This window comes from Eucalyptus grandis, chromosome 7, assembly GCF_016545825.1.
Source record: "Eucalyptus grandis isolate ANBG69807.140 chromosome 7, ASM1654582v1, whole genome shotgun sequence".
Taxonomy (NCBI): domain Eukaryota; kingdom Viridiplantae; phylum Streptophyta; class Magnoliopsida; order Myrtales; family Myrtaceae; genus Eucalyptus; species Eucalyptus grandis.
The window spans coordinates 43,495,803-43,509,996 of record NC_052618.1 but is presented as its reverse complement, the minus strand read 5'-3'; the positions used below and the strand labels follow the sequence as shown (position 1 = coordinate 43,509,996).

Below are 14,194 nucleotides of genomic sequence, written 5' to 3'. Positions count from 1 at the left end.
AATCATTACAAGCATTTGGGCAGTAAAGAAAGCCATCAGACCGTGTTCGGAAGACAAGGTACCCCCATCTTTTCGCCTTTGGTAGCCTTTGCCTTCCCCGTGTCATTCTTCTTCGTCGCTAAGAATGCTCACTTCGGAGCTCAAAAAGCGCTGATGATGTCCGTACAAGCTGTGCGCAATATTCGCCTCGAAAGTTCCTTGAAACCTCAGAGCGATTTTTCCCTGGTGCTTTGATGGGCAAGAAAAGGGGAGAAAGAAACAAGTAGAAGATTTTAGTGCGTGGGTTCAGATGGATTTAGGAGGATGCACAAACAGAGCGGTGGGTGTGGAGATAGCTGAGGGTGGTTTGAGCAGGAGGAGGAGACACGGTACTAATGACCTGACTGATTTTGTCTTCTCTTGGTCTTTTCACGACATTCTCAACGAAAACCTCTACCATGACAAGGTTTCTTTCTACTCTTCCCCGATCTTTGCTTTTTCTTTTTCTTTTTCTTCCTTTCTTTTTATCATGCCCTTTTGGTTTATTTTCGTTTAAGTTCAACGACAACGTTGTGTTTACCTGAGAATTTTCCAATGATGTCTGTTCGTTCCTTTTTTTTTTTTTTTTTTTTTGGTGTTTGTGCTTTTAGTAAGCCTGCCTTATAAGAACCTTGCATTCAACTGAGTAGAATAGAACCCTTTATGATTCTACTTTGTTCGGCAAGCTCGTTAGGCATTTTAGGAGTATATGTTATGTTTTATGGAATTTGGTCCAAGTATTCTTTTGAAATGTCAAGGTTGGTTGGTCATATTTGACAATTGGCTGAGCTGTTTTTGTAGGTGGAGACTATACCGGATCAATTTCAGTCGGTCCAGGATTATCTCGGATCGTATGTCTACCCTTTACTGGAAGAAACAAGGGCGAGTCTGTGCTCGAGTTTGGAAAATATTTCTTTGCTGCCTTTCACTGAGGTTATTGAATGTGTGGAATGCAGGGGAAGTGGGAACTCATATGCTGTTAAGGCCGGTCGGTGGAACAATGAATCCAACACTCGTGGCAAGGAAACTTACAAAACTTTGCCTGGAGACATCTTGATTCTAACTGATGCTAAGCCAGCAACTGTTCCTGACTTGGAGAGGTTCGGAAGAAGATGGGCGTTCGCATTAGTTAGGATGATTGGAGAAGACGATGAAGAGGATGAGGCAACGTCATCGACAAACTTTGAAGTGGAGACATTATTGAACCTTGAAGTAAATAATTCGTGGAAGCCAATGTATGCAATTTTCCTGATAAATATAGTCACTAACAGAAGGATATGGAATGCGTTGCATATGTCTCTGAACTTGGATATTTTGAAGGAAGTTCTCTGCACAGATTTGGTGGTATGACTTTCCTTTTTTGTACCTTTGGTCCATTTAGACTTAAAATGGCTATTATATTCCTCTAAGCTTCAAAGCTTCAGTTTATTCCTGTCGATTTGTACCTTTGGTCCGTTTCATGATATGAAGATGAATGAATTATGTCTTGAATAGGGCAAATTACTTCCTTGGAGGCAACTTACTCATTGGTACTAGACCTTAAAATTTTCTGTACTATATTTTTCACGGGATTTAAGTTTGTGCTATGCAATGCTCTTTATATCATATTAACACCAATTAAGTTTCAGAACCTTCTACCATATTTACATGGTCTGGATTATCACAAGAAATATGTTTTGGTTGCAGGCTGATAAAGTTTCTAATCTTTGTGTTACAAAAGGTAATGGTTCTGCGACTGAGAGCCTTGACGAGAGATTGAGCCATGATCTGAATGAATCCCAAAAGAAAGCAGTTGGGGCCTGTCTCAGTAAACTCCATTGTGAGAACAAGCCATCTGTCGACCTGATATGGGGTCCTCCTGGAACTGGGAAAACTAAAACTGTCGCTACACTGCTACTTACTCTCTTGAAAAGGAAACATAGAACCATTGTTTGTGCTCCTACAAATGTTGCCATCAAGGAAGTGGCAACTCGTGTTCTGAAGCTGCTAAAGGAATCAGATAGTGGTATAAGCACTGAAACGGAAAGTTTGCCCTGTTACTTTGGAGACATGCTTATTTTTGGGAACAAGGAACGGCTGAAAGTTGATTCCGACATTGAAGATATATACTTGGAACATCGTGTAGAGTGCATTTCTGAATTTACTGGTTGGCATCAGTGTCTAACTTCCTTGATAGATACTCTTGCTGACTGTGTCCGTCAATACCGCGTATTTTTGGAAAACGAACACGCAAAAAGAAGGAAACTAGGAAGTGGTGATGATGGGAGCGAATGTGGAAGCAGTGAAGAAGATGGTAACTGTGAGCTCAAATCATTTCTTGAGTTTTTCAGGGACCAATTCAAGGAAACTGTCCAGCCCCTGCGAGCATGCCTCTATACTTTCTGTACTCATACATCCAGAACTAAATTCCAGAATATTACATCCCTCCTTAACTTACTAAATTCTTTTGAATCTTTATTATGTGGAGAGAAGTTGGATTCAGAGATGATGGAGATAACTCTTTCACGTGATGAACTTGGCCTGTTTTCGTTTGAGACATCCAGGGGTCCACTATATGATATATATATGAAGAGACAGGAATGCCTTTCCATGTTGCTAACTGTTCGTGATTCTCTGAAGGATCTAAAACTTCCAAACTTTGTGAGTAAGGGCATGATAGCCAACTTCTGTTATCGACGTGCATCCCTGATTTTTGCACTGCTTCTTGTTCACATAAGCTGCACTCTGTGAAGATGGAGCCTCTCAATTTACTGGTAATCGATGAGGCAGCCCAGTTGAAGGAATGTGAGTCAGTAATTCCTCTGCAAATCCCTGGTGTCAAGCATCTGATTTTGGTTGGAGATGAGTGTCAGTTGCCTGCTATGGTCGAAAGCAAGGTAATGTTAAAATGTCTGAAAAGGAACTTTGTATTTGGTTTTGTAAGATTTGTAATCTCCTTCTCTTCATTTCAGCTTAGATGGGCTAAATTTTCTATACCTAACGCCTGTTGAATTTGATATCATGTTTTTTTTTTTTTTTTTTAAAGGTTTCTAATCAGGTTGGTTTTGGAAGGAGTCTGTTTGAACGATTGACTTCACTGGGTTATTCAAGGCAACTTTTCAATATACAATACCGGATGCATCCATCAATAAGTCTGTTTCCGACTTCAAAATTTTATCAAAACCAAATTTTGGATGGGCCAAATGTGAAGAGCAAAAGTTACAGAAAAAGTCATTTGCCATGGCCAACGTTTGGCCCTTACTCGTTCATAAATATTCCTGATGGAGAAGAACAAATCGGTGATGATGGCTGTAGCCTTAGAAACCCTGTTGAGGTGGAAGTTATCTCGAGGATAGTCAGGAATCTGTACAGAGGTATGTCAAGAGAATTTTATACGTATTGCTTTGAGCACGTGGATTTTACATGTATTACTTAATCATATAGGTGTAGATTATGACGGCCATTAATATTTCTTTTCCTAAGATATTTCTTTCAAAGTTTTGCACCCCGCCAAAAATAATGTCACTGTAGTGATGGTTTTATTCTCTTTGCAGCTTGGAATGGGTCAGAAGAAGATCTGACAGTAGGTGTCGTATCTCCTTACACAGCTCAGGTTGCTGCAGTTCTAGCTAACCTTGGAAAAAAGTATGAAAATATCAAGGGCTTTACGGTCAAGGTGAAGTCAGTGGATGGATTCCAAGGGGGTGAAGAAGACATTGTTATAATATCAACCGTAAGATCAAACTGGCATGGGAATATTGGGTGCTTGTCCAGTACTAAGAGAACCAATGTTGCTCTTACCAGGGCCAGGTACTCTATCCTCTTAACTGTGTCAAATTACATTTTTAGAGTGATATAGCAAGTAAATCCCCGAGTTAATTTCCTATCTATAGGTATTGTCTGTGGATTCTGGGAAATGAGAAAACATTGACGAAAAGCGGTTCTGTGTGGAAAGCTGTGGTTCACAATGCGAAGAGTCGTGGATGTTTCTTCAATGTTGATGATGACAAGGATTTGGCTAAAGCCATCTTAGATGTGAAGAAAGAGAATGACCAGCTTGATGATCTACTTGACAGAAGCAGTGTACTTTTCAGAAATGCAAGGTGGAAGGTAAAAAACTTTGCTCAACAGTATTCTATGGCTACATTTATTTTTCAAAATAAGCATCCAGTTTTATAGAACTTGTGACAACATATCTTATTGTCATGCTTTGGTCTTATCAGGTTATTTTCAGTGACAACTTCCTGAAGTCTTTCAGAAAGCTGGCATCACTCAGGATAAAGATGTCAATCATTATGCTTCTGTCAAGACTATCCAGTGCCTGGAGACCAAAGAAGAGGAATGTGGATATAATTTGTGAACACTCATCTCATATCGTGAGACAATTTAAGGCTGAAGGTCTCTATGTCTTATGCACGATTGATGTTGTAAAGGAACTGAGATACATCCAAATCCTGAAGATATGGGATGTAATGCCTTTAGAGGATGTGGCAAAATTGGTCAAACGTTTGGACAGCATTTTCGAGACATATAGTGATGATTTTATTAGTCGTTGCAATGAGAAATGCTTTGAGGGGTAAGTCTGATCATTTCTTCTTACTGAAGATAGGTAGCACATCACTTACTAAATTAGAAAGCATTCTTTTCCAGATAGATGACTCAAATATCTTGAATTGATCTTATCCCCCTATTTTTTTTCATTTCACACGCCTCTTCCTATTATAGGGATCTGCAAGTTCCAAAGACCTGGGCGTGTACTTTCGATTTTGTCCGCTATCGAAGTCCTAGTGAAGATCGATTTGGGAGTGGTTCTGATGCTGATGCTTCAGATCGTAGGTTGTATGCAGAGAACATGAAAGTGAGCGAGAGTTTGCTTCTGATGAAATTCTACCCCTTATCATCAGATATTGTCAGATATTTGCTCGATGACAGTGATGGTAATGAAGCAAGTCTTCCGTTTGAAGTAACAGAGCAAGAACAGGAGATAATTCTTTTTCCCAGAAGCACTTTTATACTTGGGCGATCTGGAACCGGGAAAACTACGGTCCTGACAATGAAGTTGTTTAGAAACGAGAAACTGCATGATGAAGCAACCAAGGGATTTCAGGAAATCCAAAGTGGTGTCAGCCACAGCAAAGATGCCTCCCTGGAAATCAATGTTGAGGAAACCAGTGAAGGAGCAGAGGATTGTGTATTGCGCCAGCTTTTTGTGACTGTCAGTGCGAAATTATGTTTTGCGGTCAAACAACATGTATCTCAACTTAGAAGGTACATAAAATGTCATGGGAAGATGTTGGAACAATAGAATAAATATTCTGCAATTTTTACAATGAACAAACATATGCAAGGGTTAATGGATTGTCAAGTTTTTTTTTTTATGAATTAGTCCGGAGAAGAAGATAACCCCTTTGGCATGCAACTATTTTCCGCCTAGCGGAGACGCACAACCAAGATACTTCATTTTATAGAGTTCGGTAGGAAATATAACATGTGGCATGAGTGCATGGGTCAAATCAGTACTTTGCCATGCTTGGGTGCTAGAAAATAGATTTAATCATTGCACGTTAGAGATCGACATCATCTGCTCGCTGAAACTAAACATTAGTTTGTGCGGCAATATTCCTTATTCTGGTCTTTGTGCCAACTATTTAGTTTGCAATCCCATTTTATTGGAAACTTTCGTATTAAATTTTGTGATTGTAGCATTGTACGTATAAAAAGAAAAGCGTACTTTAAATGAACGTGTGCAATTATAATTAGAATCGAGAAAGGACCATCTATTCTACGAATCTTGCCGCGGGGGAAGATTTTCATTGCCAGCTGATGTAAATGCTATCCATGTCTCATAGTATATCATTATAATCTTGGTGCATCAGCGTGTTCTAATTTCCTTTTTGCTGTTAGTTACCTAAAAGTAGAAATTATGAGATTGCATGTGTAGTGGAGGTATTCCTGTAAGTTTGTTAAAAATATATTTTTCCGTTTCTAATTGCTGGCTTCATTAATCCTGCAGCTCCAGCATTGGTGCTAAACATAGAGTAAAAAGCTCTTCAGTTGATGAGATTGTTGATGATGCAGCATTATTCAAGGATATCCCGGATTCATTTTTAGATATATCTCCCAACTCGTATCCCCTTGTTATAACTTTTCGAAAGCTTCTGATAATGCTAGACGGAACTGTGGGGGTTTCATTCTTTGAAAGGTTCCCCGATCTAAGGGATTTTTGTCGTGGCCAATCCTTCAGTTCTAGACCAGTGGCCTTACAAAGTCTTCTAAGAGCAAAGGAGGTTACTTACGAAAAGTTTCGTGCTGTTTATTGGCCTCACTTCAATGACAAGATAAGGAGGAGGCTTGATCCTTCTAGAGTCTTCACTGAAATAATGTCCCACATAAAGGGAGGTCTTCCACCAGCAGATGGTTGTGAAGGCAAACTTGACAGACCAGCTTATGTTTCTCTTTCAGAGGGTCGTGTCTCCACTCTGAGTATTCAGAGAAGAGAAGAAATTTATGATGCTTTTGAGGATTATGAAAAGATGAAAATGAAAAATGGTGAATTTGATTTGGCTGATCTTGTCAGTGATCTTCATTGCCGTCTTTTTCATGGGCAGTTTGCTGGTAACGTGGTGGATTTTGTATATATTGATGAAGTGCAGGATCTCACCATGAGGCAAATTTCACTGTTCAAGTATATCTGTAGAAATGTTGATGGGGGCTTTGTGTTTTCTGGTGACACTGCACAAACTATTGCAAGGGGAATAGACTTCAGGTTTGAAGACATAAGGTCCCTTTTCTACAAGGAGTTCTTGATGGATTCAATGGATGGACCTGATATCAGAATGGAAAAGGGATGTCTATCAAAAAATTTCCATTTGAGCCAAAACTTCCGCACTCATGCTGGTATACTCAAACTGGCGCAGAGTGTTGTTGATCTTCTTTACCATTTTTTCCCCTTATCCGTTGATGCTTTAAGCCCTGAGACTAGCTTTATATGTGGGGAAGCCCCAATTTTACTTGAATCAGAGAATGACGAAAGTGCCATACTATCAATTTTTGGCAACCGTGATTTTAGTGGTAATTTTGTTGGCTTTGGAGCAGAGCAGGTTATTTTGGTTCGAGATGATCACTCTAGAAATGAAATTTCAAACCTCGTGGGAGGGCAAGCGCTAGTTCTGACGATAGTGGAGTGCAAGGGGTTGGAATTTCAGGTAGGTGTGGGTCAGGTTGGATTGTTTGCTATGGGATATTAATAGGAGCAGCATAGAGATTTCAAGATCCTTTTTTTTTTTAATGGGTCATGACCAATTTGCTGCAAGCTGTTACTCTGTAAGAAGCTTGGATTGGCATTTTCATTCTACTATACCCTTTTTTGTTATGTAGACAATGGCATCTAGATACTCATAACGTAGAATTTGTCTCATGTCAACATCATCCTCTAAACCACTGGGATTCGCCCCAGTGGCCATTCTTCCAACATGGAAGGGGGAGGTGAGGGGTTCAAATCCCCACCTTCTCAGGGAGGGATGGGGTGGGGACGCGTAAGTTTCAGAAGTGGGTTTCGACTCCCACGCCCTGCAAGAGGCAGGGCAAAAGTCTGAGAGTGAGTGTAGAGTAGGAATAGAGTAGGACTGACTAAAAAAAAAAAAAAAAAACATCATCCTCTAGGTTAATAGACAATATCAATGATCTTGCGACTTTACGGCTGTTCTTGATAGGCTGGTGTGTTGAAATGAGTCCAGATTTTTTTTGCTAAATTTTTTAAAATTGTTCATGTATTCATGAAACTTGAAATCTGTCATTTTGGTCATAAATCAGATGTTCTGACCTGAAACTTTTTTGCCGTGATGTTGTGTAGGATGTCTTATTGTACAACTTCTTTGGCACATCACCTCTAAAAAGTCAGTGGAGGGTCATTTATGGATACATGAAGGAGCAAGCTTTGCTTGATCACAGCTCTCAATGGTCTTCCCCAAGTTTCGATGACGCGAAACACAATATATTATGCTCTGAATTGAAACAATTGTATGTCTCAATTACTCGGACAAGGCAAAGATTGTGGATTTGTGAGAATGCCTTGGAGTTCTCGAAGCCAATGTTCGACTACTGGAAGAAGAAGTGCCTCATTCAAGTCAGGTTGGTAGATCATACCCTTGCAGAAGCAATGCAGGTCAGGAGCACGCCAGAGGAGTGGAAGTCACAAGGTTTTAAGGTTCGCTGTTTTTCTGTTTTGCCTTTATTGGCGGTTTCCTCTTCACAGAATTGTTGTTTTCACCTCATTTGGAGTCAACATGATCTGTGAATGCTAGGGATTTTGGAATGACCATAGTGACTGCAAAAGTATGACTGATCCTGAAAAGAAAAAAAATGTGTAGAATGTGGACGTTCTATGGTACAGATATGGCAATCGATTTGCCAGCTTTATTCGTTTTTTAATAGTTTGGCTAATACTTCATTTAGACATACAATGGATAAACAACATGATAGGAATATTTCTATGATCTTTTTCCTCATTTGAGGTTGTCAGGTCAATGACAGTGCATTGTTTTGGTGTAAGTCTACACCTCTGATTTTTCCTATAAGGGAGGACTATGTTTTCTTTTTTTCTTCTTTTCACCTTCTCTGAGGAAGCTAATGATCTCTCTCTCTCTTTTTTTTTTTCTTTTTAATAAACTTTGCAAGCTCTTACGTGACGGTAAATACCCAATGGCAATAACGTGCTTTGAACGAGCAAGGTACACATACGGGGAGAGATTGGCTAAGGCCTCCGCTTTCAAAGCAGATGCAGATCTCAAGCACGTTTCAAATCCACAAGAGGCTTCTGACCTTCGAAGGCAGGCTGCTGAGATCTATGAAACAATTGGAATGGCCGACTCTGCAGCGGAGTGTTTCTACATGTTGAAGGAATATGAGATAGCAGGTATCATTTTTCTTTTCATTTCTTTCAAAATGATAAGGTGGAGATATGCCGCATCTTCACTTTTCTTCTTGTTGTAGCTATGTCAAAGCTGCCTAAGAGAGAGAGGAAATTTGACTTCGCATTCTTCTGCATGTAGTATTTTGCATGCGTGGTACGCTCTTGTTTACCAGTTTAATTGATTTTCCTCTTTCAATATTAAAAAAAAAAGTAGTTCAATCTCACTTGTTAACTTTGAAATGCTTTTGGTGAATTTTGAGCAAGTGCTACTAATGTTGACTTCATGATTAATGTCCTGGCTTGGAAGTTGATTATTTTCTATATGATAACCTGTCTCTGCTCTCTCAGCAGTTTGGAAAAATTTGAGCTGCTAAGTTCTTAACACTGACCAGACCTATAAGTTTAAAAAAAAGCTGTGGCTGTCAGTTGCAATACTCCATGTTGACTATGGTTTGTCAAAAACTTCTTGGTATTGTAGCCACCTACGGACGTTGATCCTGTTTCATCTCTTGACATTGGAGAATATAGTTGAGCCGTACAAGAGCTGAGCTGTACAAGAGCATTTCTGGCAGCTTCCAAATGTCCCTTTGCTATGTTTTATCTTCTGAACATCAGCACTCTATAAATGAGACTGACATCAAATTTATTTATGCTTCAACAGGTAGAATATATATGGATAAATGTGGAGAATCTGCTTTGGAGAAAGCTGGAGAGTGTTTCTCTCTTGCTCGGTGCTACAGTCTTGCAGCGGAGGCATATGCAAGGGCAAATATTTTCTCAAAGTGCTTGTCCATTTGTGCTGAAGAAAAACTCTTTAAAATGGGTCTGCGATACATTGAGGATTGGAAAAGGCAGGGAACTGAGAAGAAAAGTAAAGAAATAGAGAAAGTGGAACAGGACTTTTTAGAGAGTTGTGCCCTTCATTTCTACAACCTCAGAGACTACAGGGCCATGATGAAGTATGTGAAGGCTTTTCATTGCATCGATTCAATGAGAAACTTGCTCAAGAGGCTTGGATGCCTCGATGAACTTATAAGTCTGGAGGAAGAATTTGGTAACTTTTTGGAGGCGGCAAAGATTGTGAGGATGAAAGGTGACATCCTTCGTGAGGTTGATCTACTTGGGAAGAGCGGAAAAAACAGGGAAGCGTCGATGAATATCCTGTGGTACATATTATTCTATTCCCTTTGGGCTCCTGGAGGCAAAGGGTGGCCCTTGAAGCAGTTTGCTCAGAAGGAGGAGCTGGTAGCAAAAGCCAAACTTCTCGCAGAGCCTGAGCCTATTGCCTTCTATGAATATGTTTCTGTAGAATCAAGCATTTTGTTAAATAAAGAGAACAGTTTGGCTCAAATGAAAGAACATTTGAGTGCTTCCAGTAGAAATGGAAGTGTCAGAGGTGAAATACTGTGCACTCGAAATATTCTGGACTTCCATCTTTGCCAAAATATCTCAAATTTTTGTTGGGAATGTGATTGGCTTGTCGACCCAGCAAACTATTCTGAACAACTGACCTTGGGGAATCAGATTTCCGTTGACTCATTGGTCTGCTTTTGGAATCTTTGGAGAGAGAAAATTGTTAGAATTATAGAGAGTGTAGGATGTGTGAAGATGCAGGTGGGAAGGGAAAATACGTCATGTTGGGAGTTCTGTCTGAATTACTTTGGTGTTCTGGAGCAATGGAACAACATGCAAAGAACTTATCACCTTGTAAACCCAGATGCTGATTGGGTCAGAAACATAGATAAAAGATCTCTTAAAAAAAAGGGACAATTCGTTGCTTTGGATCTTAGACAATTGGTCTTTGCAGCTCAAAAGTATTGGTATTGTGAGCTTACTTCTGTTGGTATGGAGCTCCTGCACAAATTGGATGCTCTTTATCAATTTTTGGCGAAGAGTTCTCGGTCGAACTTCTGGCAAAGCAGATGTCTTGCTATCTTACATGAGGTTGCCAAGTTCCTTAGAGAACTTAATTGTCGGAATCGCTCGTTCCAGTATGGTGAGGCACTGGACGGTTTCATTGAAACATCCAGTGGGAGGTATTTTGGTCACATATTTCCACTTGACTGGAGAATATCGTCATCAGAGAATATGGTATCTCTGAGAGGAAGTGAGGCTTCTCGTAATTTACTGAGAGAAACAATGAACATGATAATTTCGAAGAAGCATTTTTCACATGGGAAGATGGGTGAGCTTGCGACTTTGGTTCTTGGGTCTGGAATGCTCGAAGATGATTTTTACGGAAAAATAGCAAAATCATTTAAAGGAGACACGTCATGGGAGGCATTCATGGAATGCATTTGTCGGGATGTACCATCAGACCTTCCTCAGGCGAGCAATGGACCCGTGGAAATATCTTTGGCTTGGAACCTTTATCGAGCTTTGGCAGATGGTTACAATGCCAATTGGAGGACTGAAAGAGACTACATCACACCAATTTGCTTTTTGTATCTCTTGGAACGACTTCTGATTTTGCTAGCTTGCTCCAAAGGGCAGTTTTATACAACGAAATCTTCTCTAGTTGAATGGCTCATCTGCCATGAAGGTTTAGCAAAGCCTAGCTTCAGTTTCAACCTGGGAAATTGCTTGGAGCCCATCCAGTTTGTTACAAGGACTGTTGCGGACCTTCTTGACAGTAAGGATGATACCAGACAATGGATCAAAAATTCGAACCTAAATGTGAGGGAGTATTACCCGTTGTTGGTCTTGAAGTTGGTTCTTTTGCTTTGTTTGCTTCACCTGAATTTTGGCACCAGTCCATATTTTCTCTTCAATTTGCTCGGTAAGAGTTGGATTTCTGAGCAAATACCTCCAGAATTTCGTCATATTCTTTCACGTTGCCGGAGGCCATACTTACAGGAAATTTCAGTGGGTGTTCTTGCTGAAGCATTCGAAAAAGTTGATGATCCCCTTGTAATTACCAATTCTGCTTCAGATCGGTCAAAATGTCCACATGCCATCATTTTAGATGTGAAGTCGCACAAATGCAAAGAAGAGATTATGAAAGTCCTATTCCCCAAAGATGGAAGTGCTGAGAGCTCTTGCAAGTTGCAAGATCTGACTGAATTTTCCAAGGATTCCTCTTCATCTTCCGACAGTGCAGTACCAGTTGTGCATTTGGATGGTGCAAATGCGTCGTCATTGCCGAGACAAGAAGTGGGCTTAGCAAATGAGGAAGAGAAGGGCGAAGTTGGGGAAGCTGAAAAAACCGGTGAAGTGAAGAAGGATCAGCAGGCTTCATCATCTTCTTTTTCCCAGACTGGCGGTGTGGAAAACCAGAACAAGAACAGGGGCAATTGCAAGTCCAAAGGTGAGCAAAATAAGAAAGGAAGAGGCAAGAAGAAATGAATCCTCACTTCATTGTCGCAAATACAGTTTGAATGAAAATTGTATGTTATATTCTACAGGTAGTCCACGTTCTTGTAAATACATGTGGAACTTTTTAGTAAAATAGTTCTTAGAATGAAGAAAAACAGATCTCTTGACAGGAAGCTCATTATACATATTCTGAAGTTCTAGCAGAGAGTAGTCATGAAAATCTACTATTCCTTTCTTGGCTGCAGATTATTGTTCCTTCTTTTTTACCACTCTAAACCTTTAATTTTCTCATGCCTCGCGATAGCATGCATGCAGTGAAGAATGAGAAAGAAAATGCAACTTCCTCTTCATATCTTATTTAGTTACAGACCATCTTGATAGAGAAGTTTGCCTGATTGTAGTGAAAACATGTAATGAGATCCAGCCTAGGAGACCATATGTCCATATGGGAATGTACATCATTAACCTGTGTGTACCCTCACCAGACGAAGGACGGGACCGTCCCTCGGAAAACTCTCCTATTTACAGACGGATAGGCACAACGGTGAGCCAAACCTGTATCTTGATGGAGGATGAAGGACGATATTACTATAAGATTTGAATACCTGGGCGACTCTTACAATGAGCCACCTCCTGAATAGTTTTTGTTGTGCTAAGGACTCGTCTCTATTGCTGAATGATTTCGGGCCTCGGAATTGGTTAGGCGATGTCAGTTTTTCAATATAATGCAAAAATTATCGAACCTCATAATTAATTCGATGCGTAATTACTGGAGAAATAAATGGGGAATAGTGAATAAATGAAGAGATCTGCATGGGACAATCTGAATGTCGGTATTTACTCTATGGGGATAGTCAACTGTAAATAATCTATTAGTAAATAAGGGAATTATAGAGTTATGATCACTTGCATGTTTGAGTATTTTCCAAGTCTTAAATTACATCCAAACTCACGGTATATATCAATGGAAACAACTCAGTTTGGATGTCGAAACAAAACCTCCAATGTGTTCAATAAGGTGCACCACTTGTGCGGCTATAATCCAAGAAACTCCTGTGCTGTCAGGCAAAAGAGTTGTGGATCAAAGTTCTTGACCAAATACTTATTTGTTAGTCTCCTGGCTGTTGACAGCTGTTATACCAATTATGCAATATAGCGCGCGAAAACTATTAGATATTGCAATTAAATCAATTGGTATCACGGCTATTTAAGGAAGATAGAAAAGGCCTTGGTTAAGCTCCAATGGCTATGAGGACTTCAACAGACAAGTGTTCGGTCAAGAATTCCACTCCGCATAGTCTTAACTGAGGTACACAAATTTAAACATGAAGCAATGGACCTACTTTGATTCGGAAGAACTAAGGCAGCATTCTGAGTATGTTGAAGTTGAAGTAGAATGTTGTGATGATGTCATGAACTTGCTTAGCAAAAGCTTTGTCTTTTTTTTTTTTTTTAGCAAAAGCTTTGTCAAATGCTGATAATTTTACCCTTTTCATAACACGATTATTAAATATAAGAGGAAAATCAATGGACGTGCTCCAAATTGGGTTTAATCGTGAAAATGTTGAGAACCGTGGGTAAAAAAAATAAGAAACTGAACATCGTTGGCAAATAATTTTGTCAATAAACCAAATCTGCATTTGAAAAAGGAAGAAGAAAATAATAATAATAATAATAATAATAATAATAATAATAATAATAATAATAATAATAATAATAATAATAATAATAATAATAATAATAATAATAGTGAAAATGGTATAGTAAAAAAAAACGTTTTTCTAATTAATCTCCCTTTCTTTTTACAACTCATTGAAGAACCAATTACAAATTCGAATTTTAAAAAAATAAAATGAAAAACTAAAAATTCGAACTTTTAAAAAAGAAAAAAAATTAAAAAAATTCGATTTTTTTTTTTTTTTTGGCCTAAGATAAAGTCATACTATCAAAATCACTTTCTAATGAGATCCA

The 14,194-nt window shown here is 39.2% G+C and overlaps 2 protein-coding genes across 5 annotated transcripts in view; both read left to right on the top strand.

Annotated features, from left to right (window-relative positions):
- The window catches only part of LOC104453597, a 49,366-nt gene extending 36,899 nt beyond the window's left edge, over window positions 1–12,467 (top strand). The window contains exons 1-10 of one of the 3 annotated variants that reach the window (XM_018877419.2): window positions 2,606–2,894; window positions 3,044–3,371; window positions 3,552–3,807; window positions 3,891–4,107; window positions 4,221–4,573; window positions 4,723–5,265; window positions 6,011–7,202; window positions 7,850–8,203; window positions 8,674–8,911; window positions 9,570–12,467. In XM_018877419.2, coding sequence (XP_018732964.2) covers window positions 2,751–2,894; window positions 3,044–3,371; window positions 3,552–3,807; window positions 3,891–4,107; window positions 4,221–4,573; window positions 4,723–5,265; window positions 6,011–7,202; window positions 7,850–8,203; window positions 8,674–8,911; window positions 9,570–12,253 — 6,309 coding nt within the window. In that variant the 5' untranslated portion in view covers window positions 2,606–2,750 and the 3' untranslated portion in view covers window positions 12,254–12,467. Of the gene's footprint in view, window positions 1–2,605; window positions 2,895–3,043; window positions 3,372–3,551; window positions 3,808–3,890; window positions 4,108–4,220; window positions 4,574–4,722; window positions 5,266–6,010; window positions 7,203–7,849; window positions 8,204–8,673; window positions 8,912–9,569 lie in introns of those variants that run through there. The other 2 variants (XM_039316465.1, XM_039316464.1) reach the window with 2 other exon arrangements.
- On the top strand, window positions 51–2,775 carry LOC120295382. Of its 2 annotated transcripts, XM_039316469.1 has the most exons (4): window positions 51–445; window positions 820–869; window positions 975–1,362; window positions 1,705–2,775. In XM_039316469.1, the coding sequence occupies exons 1-4, from the start codon at window positions 290–292 to the stop codon at window positions 2,746–2,748; spliced, it is 1,638 nt and encodes a 545-aa protein (XP_039172403.1). In that variant the 5' UTR covers window positions 51–289; the 3' UTR covers window positions 2,749–2,775. The 2 variants fall into 2 exon arrangements, with proteins under 2 accessions (XP_039172403.1, XP_039172402.1); XM_039316468.1 differs by having other exon boundaries at window positions 52–445; window positions 820–1,362.
- Window positions 12,468–14,194: the final 1,727 nt, after the last annotated feature.